Raw genomic sequence first — 7,929 nt, 5'->3', positions numbered from 1 at the left:
ATTTATGATATTTATATTTTGATGTATGAGTGCGTTGTGCAAATCACTAGTTAACTACATAATATTTGACTAATGTATATTCTATATATGTTTTTTTGTCTCTGGCCATTTCAACATTTGACTTGATTCATTGTAAATGAAAAGAAAGAATTAGTAATTGCTAAAATAGAATATCAGAGAGATATAAATAGACCCAAAAGGGGAACATAGAGGAGTTGAGCTTGAGACAACTAAGGGGCCGTTTGATTTAGTTTTTTAAACTCGTTTTCTGTTTTTAAACTCTGTTTTCTGATTCTAATTTTTAAATTTAAAAAACAGATTTAGAATTACGTTTCAGAATATTTTAAATGTTGTTTGGTTATGTTTTCCATTCAATTGTATAGAGATAAAATAGAAAACAATTTTTCATTGTTTTCTGTTTTCTAAACAAATTTCAAAGAAAACAGAAACATGATTCTAAATCTGTTTTCTAAATTCATAACCAAATAGTTTTTCTAAAACTGTTTTCTAGAATTTAAAATCAAAAAACAAAAAACGGGAACAGAAAACATAACCAAACGGCCCCAATTAACAAGTCCAAAGGGACTGCCAACACAATCAGCAGATTAGGTGGCGGCTACGGAGGTTCCCCGAAGCTTCAACAACTCAAAATTTAATTTCTTTATATTTGTATTTGTTCCCCCAAAAGTCATAATATATATCTATCTAACCAGCTATACTACGACCAAGTCTCTACTATTAGTATTATCACTGACACTACATTTCTCTTTCTGAACCATTAGTTTCTCTTCCAATAATTTCCCACTTTTTCATAAAGATCTCTCGCACATGGAAACCTGGGTCGAAGATTATCAAAGCTTCAGATTCGACCATGTCAACGCCGTTGAGAGCACTGGCGGTAACTTCTCAACCCCCGACTCCGACCTAATTACATCCGAGCCATCGCCGGCTTCTGGCTCGAGCTCCGACGGAGAGTCCTCACCGAAGGACTACAACGGCGATTTCTCCAACACCCCGTTGCTCAAGTTCATCGCCGAGATGTTGATGGACGAGGGAGAGGATTTGACGGCCCAGCCGTGTATGTTGACGGACTGTTTGGCTCTCCAAGCCGCAGAGAAGTCCTTCTATGACGTCATCGGCCAAAACTACCCGGACCAAACTACCCTCCCCTGTTCGACGGCGAAGAAGAGCGCTCACCAGAGAGAGTACCTTGGCGAGGAAGGCAGGGCGAGCAAGCAAGCCGCGGTTTTCTCATCGGACTCCTCCGAGCTGACCCAGATTTTCGACGAGGTCTTGCTCTGCCAGAACCCGGGAAAAGAAGAAGAAGAAGAAGAAGAGGAAGAAGAGGAAAAGCTATTGGGCCGAGAGAAGCCGAGGAAGGCCCAGAAGAAGAAGACCCGGAACAAGAAGAGAAACGGTTCCGGCAGAGGAGAGAGAGGCCGAGAGGTGGTGGATCTCTGGTCGCTACTGAGCCAATGCGCTCAGGCCGTGGCGGGCTACGATCAAGCCTCCACGGCCCAGCTCTTGGCCCAGATTCGCCGCCACTCCTCGCCCGACGGCGACAGCACCGAGAGGGTGGCCCACTATTTCGCCAACGGGCTCGAGGCCCGATTCTCCGCGGGAACCCCGCAGTACCGCCCCCTGGGGAGCAACGGCGCGTCCGCCTACGACATCCTCAAAGCCTACCAGGTCTTCATCAAGGCCTGCCCTTTCAAGAGGATGTCCAACTTCTACGCGAACCGAACCATCCTGAAGCTTGCGGAGCAAGCAACCACGGTCCACATCATCGACTTCGGGATCCTCTACGGCTACCAGTGGCCGTGCCTGATACAGAAGCTGTCGGAGCTGCCCGGCGGGCCGCCCCGGGTCCGGATCACCGGGATCGAGCTCCCCCAGCCGGGGTTCAGGCCCGCCGAGCGGGTCGAGCAGACGGCCCGGAGGCTCGAGAACTACTGCCGGCGGTTCAACGTGGAGTTCGAGTGCCGCGGGATCGCGAAGAAGTGGGAGGAGGTTCGTGCGGAGGAGCTCAGGGTCGACCGGAGCCCCGGCGAGGTCACGGTGGTGAACTGCCTCTACCGGATGGAGAATCTGCTGGACGACACGGTGGTGGAGGAGGACTGCCCGAGGGACGCGGTGCTGAGGCTGGTGCGGCGGATCAACCCGGACCTGTTCATCCAGGGGGTGTCGAGCGGGACCCACAGCGCCCCGTTCTTCCTGACGCGGTTCCGCGAGGCCATGTTCCACTTCTCGGCGCTGTTCGACATGTTCGAGGCGAGCCTCGGGAGAGGGGACCCGCACCGGGCGATGTTCGAGAGGGAGGTCTTCGGGCGCGACGTGATGAACGTGGTGGCCTGCGAGGGCCCGCAGAGGGTGGAGCGCCCCGAGACGTACCGCCAGTGGCAGGCGCGCAACGGCCGAGCCGGGCTCAGGCAGGTCCGGCTCGACGGGGACCTCGCGAAACGGGTCAAAGGGTTGGTCAGAAGGCATTACCATCGGGACTTTGTGGTCGACCGAGACGGGGATTGGCTTCTTCAGGGATGGAAAGGAAGGATCTTCCATGCCATCTCTTGCTGGAGAGCTGCTTGAAGTTGAATTCAAACCCTTTTTTTTTTTTTTTTTTTTTTTTTGCAATATTTCATTTGTTGTCTAGTTTGTTTTTTAAGGACCCAACTTTTGTTTCATATAAAAAAAGACTTCATTATAAAGCTGTGTGAATACATAGGATGCTTCCTCTAAATAAAGGACAAAAAAACACACACTGATCTCTACGTAAGGCTTGGGGTGAAAAAAGAATTATATCATGACTAGATTTCTGTAACAAAGAAACAGTGGAGAAGTTCGCTTTTCGGCTGAAGAATGATCTCTTTCGTTCAGTTCTTGGATCGTCTGAGAAGATTCCAGTCCAGGTTTTTGGCCTCTGGTTTCTTGAATCCCTCCTTTCTTCTGCTCGCCGGCGACGGGTGATTGTCGAGATCGCCCTTGGGCGACTTTCTCGGGTATTGCGATTTGGGTACCGCCTCGGAGTTCTTTCGTTTGTGGTCTCCGTTAGTCTCGCGCTTGGGCTCGTCCGCGTTTGAGCATTGTCCTTGATCAGACGAATGCCCGTTTTCTCTGTAGTACAAGAAAATCGAGTCCGAGGAAAAGAGCCTTTAAAACAAGTCTACGTGCAATTTAAGACCCAAGATAAACAGATCATGAAACGAAAAAGAAAAAAAAAATATCGATTGCCCACCTTGATGACCCAGAAGTGTCTGGGACCGACGACTGTTGAGATTGCGATCCTTCTTCATTCAGTTTCTGCAAAATAATGATACTCCACAATTCTATATATTTTGAAGATGTTTGGAAATATCATAGCACATATATATGGGTATGACTTCCCTTTACTTACATCAATAGATGGATTGAAATTCTGAAACGACATACGGCCTTTTGCAGCTCCAGGGTGTGGATCGTTATCCATTATCACAACACTGCACACACACAAACACAGAAATTCATCAATCGATTCCCATAAACAAAGTTATAAAAGCGTACATGATTTCATTAGACCGAATTCCTAAGTTCTAAATCACATTTGAAAAAACCGAAGTCTTCTAGATTCTTAACAAAGAAATCAGTATGCTCCTGCATTACTAACAGTTCTTGTGCCACAGCTTAATGAGTCTGTATGTATGCATATATACATATACATATGCATATATACGTATACATATACATATGCATATACACGTATACATATACATATGCATATACGCGTATACATATACATATGCATATATACGTATACATACACATATGCATATATACGTATTTATATATCTGCATATTTATATATATATATATATATATGTGTGTGTGTGTGTGCGCTCAGGTTCCGTAATTAAATGTGACCGTACAGCTTCCCATATCTCTTCTTCTTCTCTTTACAACTTTTGCTACTACAAAGCATCAAAATTTCAACTGAGATCAATTGATCAAACAAGGTAGGTTTCTGAGCTATAGCTTCATACATTGGTTTGCTTTAGCAAGACCAAAAGTACAAATTCTTCATAGTCGCTTAACTGATTCGGAGGGAGGTTCCATAAGAAATTCTGATTAAAAATAATCTCGAAACTCATTGATAAATCACAGAACAATAGGAAATATAGGATTCACAGGTATTCGAGAGACCCAAACGCTCCCAGAGAGCCAGGCCTCACATATAAAGTACTTCTCATTCCTTTCCTGGATGATTATTTATAAGCTGGGATCATAGACTAAGAACTCTTAGTAACACTATATCTTATCTCTAACCCTAAATAGTCAACTAATCATTTGTTTATTTATTGTAAAAAAAAATTAGAGGATAAAGAAAGCTACCACTTCCTAGCAACGCTACCAACAGAACCAACATTAGCTTCAGGTATGATCTCTTCTTTTTTTGACATCATCTCTTCTCTCTGCGCTGCTCTTTGCATGAACTATAATGATTTTAACCCAAAAAATAAATAAATTATCAGACAAAGAGGGGAAATTTTTGCCAAGTTCATAAGCTCACAAACTTCCCAATTCTACAAGTTCGAACAAAAATATCAAAGAATTCCCGCGTGAAACTTTGACAAAACCCAGTTGGAATTTCAAGTGGGTGTTTTGAAATTGAATGCCTCAGAAAATAAAGTACCTTAAGGCTTTTCAGGGTGCTTGAAAATACTGGTTTGGCCATGTTGGCGTTTTTAACGATCGAAGGAATCGGAAAGAGGAATCTGAAGCTTGGAAATTTGGGACCAAAAGATCTCTATTTATTGAGTCTCGGTGTTTCTCACGGCGCAAGTAAGGATTTTGGCGTTCTTTTCCGCTCGAGATTGTGAGACGAATCCGAGTTAAAGCCAAGGGTTTGCGCTCGAAGTACCTTTGTCGCATTCTATTTGGAACGCGCTATTACATTGACATTTTTATCCCTTATTTATTTTGTTGGGCTTGAGCGTGGGCTTTTATTCGGGAATTGGTGGTGAGCAAGAGTCTTTTGGGGGCCCAAAGACTACACTGGGATCCCATTCCCTTTCCTAAAAAATGAAAATAAAATATATTGAAGGGGCTGGTTAAAACCTACCCGAAACTTCATTATTATTTCCCGAAACTACCATAATGATGTTCCGAATAAGGATCAACAATTCCCTTAACTTGCGAAAAAACCAAAACATCAAGGTGTGTTTGGTACGCATCTCAAAACTGTTTTTGAGTTTTTTCTATAAAAAAATTAGAAACAAAAAGTGAAAATTGTGTTTGGTAAAATTTTCCGGAAATTTTTTTAAAAAATTATGAAGTTGTTTTGTAAAAGAGTAAAGAAAACTGAAAACAAATAAAATGTGTTTTAGGAAAAAAATTTCTTCTCTTCTCTCCTCCTTCTCCTCACCCGCGCGCAAGACTTGAAAAAATAAAAATAAAATCCGGCCATCTTGTTCAATCACCACCGAGCCTCACCATCGCGCCAAATAGTTTTCATTTTTAAAATTTTTTCAAAAGGTGTACCAAATAGTTTTCATTTTTTTCATTTTTTCAAAAATAAAAATGAAAATTGTACCGAACAGTTTTTTCAGTTTTTTCAATTTTTCAAAAACAAAAATGAAAACTGTACCAAACAGTTTTTTGAAAACAATTGCAAAATAATTTTTCAGTACAACTACAAAAATTAGAAAATAGAAAACAAAAACTTTTTGAGTTAACTACCAAACGGGCCCCAAAACTTCGCAGCCCGTCGACACATTTCATGAACGGCGACATTCAAATCAATTGGTCTCCATCTAAATTCCACAACATATAACAAATTGACATTAAAATAAATGTTTTTGTAAAGCATCTTGCAACTCTAATCGGGGCATTTTGAAGACGATGCTAAACTCGTCATCGCTTTTTGAGTCGCCGACAATCGTGAACTTCCAAATAGTCATTAATTTAGCTGTCAGAATATCAAGCAGATAACAAACACGTCTGATTATTGGTTGGGGTTTTCCAAGCTCATCTGAATTAACATTCGTCGTCAAAAGCGTCAACACCCACAACAGTGTCCATCATCGGTGAAAGCGACGTCCATTCCATCTGCCACATATTTGAATTGACCGGAGTCAGCGGATGATTTTTTGTTCTAACCGATTTTCCTTTTATTCACAAGCAAATAGGGGAACCATTAAGGATAAAAAAAAATATTAGAGAAATTTGATGTAGTAGACCTAATATATAACAAAATATCAAGACTGAACTTGTTATTTGAAAAATATCTGAAATTGTATTCTTCACTTATTTTTGTACAAAAACGCCCCTGAGAGTATTTAAGCCTTAGGACGTATATGAAAGGATTTGGACATGAATATTATGACATATTTGATAGAAAAGGAAAAGTAGAATCAGAATGAGAATAATAATGACAATGGAATGACAATGAAAAGTTATTCAAATGTTCGGTACTTATTTTTAATCGAATTAAATTTAAAATGGAACAAGTAACTAATGAATGAAAATAGCTCTACTTCGTCTTCTCCAAAGTTCAAAGGCCATGGTTTTTTTGTTTCTTTGGAAAATGGGTTTGGTTGGTTTTTGTATAAATTATCATAGTTACTAGTTGCGTCTAAATCCCATATATGAATGACTAATGTAAAACAATATTATAGACATTGAATTGTGTTTTATTTTACATCACACATACTATTATAACTAGGGGGAGTTTAGATTCAATATTTTTGGTAAAAATAAAATATTATTTTTTATGTTTTATTTTACATCACACATACTGTTATAACTAATTGACTACTGATAGAGCACAAAGTGTGATATACGTGGACCACATAAATACCATTAAGGATAAAAAAAATATTAGAGAAATTTGATGTAGTAGACCTCATGCTGGCTTCTCGGTTGGAAGAAACACGGAAGGAACGACTTCCGTATCCTACGTGTGCCTCACGGGTGTGCCGATTACCGTGTGATGATGGGGCGGAAATTTCTGTTCCGACACGTGGCGGAAACGGGACAAGGCAAGCGGTTGGCGTGTCAGGCTATTTGTGCCGTTGGAGAGATGAATGCTTTGACTATTGTTGTACATAATGGGCTGCTGTGCATGTGTGTGAGTTTGAGTGGGTAAAGTTACGTTTTTTTATTTTTTTTAATTCTTTATTGGAAGTTAATGGAAATATGGATTTCCATTCACTTTAACGGAAATTCCATTTCCAATAAACAATGGAAGGCACCAAAATGCCTAATGGAAATACCATTTCCAATAAGCAATGGAAGGTAGCTTATTGGAAATGGAATTTCCATTTCCTTCCAATAGCCAGGTTGAACTGTAGACCTAATATATAACAAAATATCAAGACTGAACAAAAATATCTGAAATTGTATTCTTCACTTATTTTTGTACAAAAACGACCCTGAGAGTATTTAAGCCTTAGGACATATATGAAAGGATTTGGACATGAATATTATGACATATTTGATGGAAAAAGAAAAGTAGAATCAGAATGAGAATAATAATGACAATGGAATGACAATGAAAAGTTATTCAAATGTTTGGTACTTATTTTTAATCGAATTAAATTTAAAATGGAACAAGTAACTAATGGATGAAAATAGATCTACTTCATCTTCTCCAAAGTTCAAAGGCCATGGTTTTTGTGTTTCTTTGGAAAATGGGTTTGGTTGGTTTTTGTATAAATTATCATAGTTACTAATAGTTGCGTCTAAATCCCATATATGAATGACTAATGTAAAACAATATTATTGAATTGTGTTTTATTTTACATCACACATACTATTATGACTAGGGGGGGAGTTTAGATTCAATATTTTTGGTAAAAATAAAATATTATTTTTTATATTTTATATTTTATTTTACATCACACATACTGTTATAACTAATTGACTATTGATAGAGCACAAAGTGTGATATACGTGGAC

At 40.0% G+C, this 7,929-nt stretch overlaps 1 protein-coding gene and 1 pseudogene across 1 annotated transcript; one reads left to right on the top strand and one right to left on the bottom strand.

Annotated features, from left to right (window-relative positions):
• Positions 1-712: 712 nt before the first annotated feature.
• On the top strand, positions 713-2,721 carry LOC149381883 (scarecrow-like protein 11 pseudogene; annotated as a pseudogene).
• LOC149381882 (scarecrow-like transcription factor 11 (SCL11)) lies at positions 2,672-4,913 on the bottom strand. Its single transcript, XM_089630336.1, has 5 exons — positions 4,664-4,913; positions 4,363-4,463; positions 3,392-3,473; positions 3,233-3,297; positions 2,672-3,111 (listed from the first exon to the last, which is right to left on the bottom strand). The coding sequence occupies exons 1-5, from the start codon at positions 4,703-4,705 to the stop codon at positions 2,871-2,873; spliced, it is 531 nt and encodes a 176-aa protein (XP_089486462.1). The 5' UTR covers positions 4,706-4,913; the 3' UTR covers positions 2,672-2,870.
• Positions 4,914-7,929: the final 3,016 nt, after the last annotated feature.

This window comes from Urtica dioica, chromosome 11 (genome assembly GCF_054948205.1).
Source record: "Urtica dioica subsp. dioica isolate 48M chromosome 11, U.dioica_male_clone48M_v1_H2, whole genome shotgun sequence".
NCBI lineage: Eukaryota > Viridiplantae > Streptophyta > Magnoliopsida > Rosales > Urticaceae > Urtica > Urtica dioica.
Note: the sequence above shows the minus strand (reverse complement) of the source record. Positions and strands in the feature narration are given on the sequence as shown.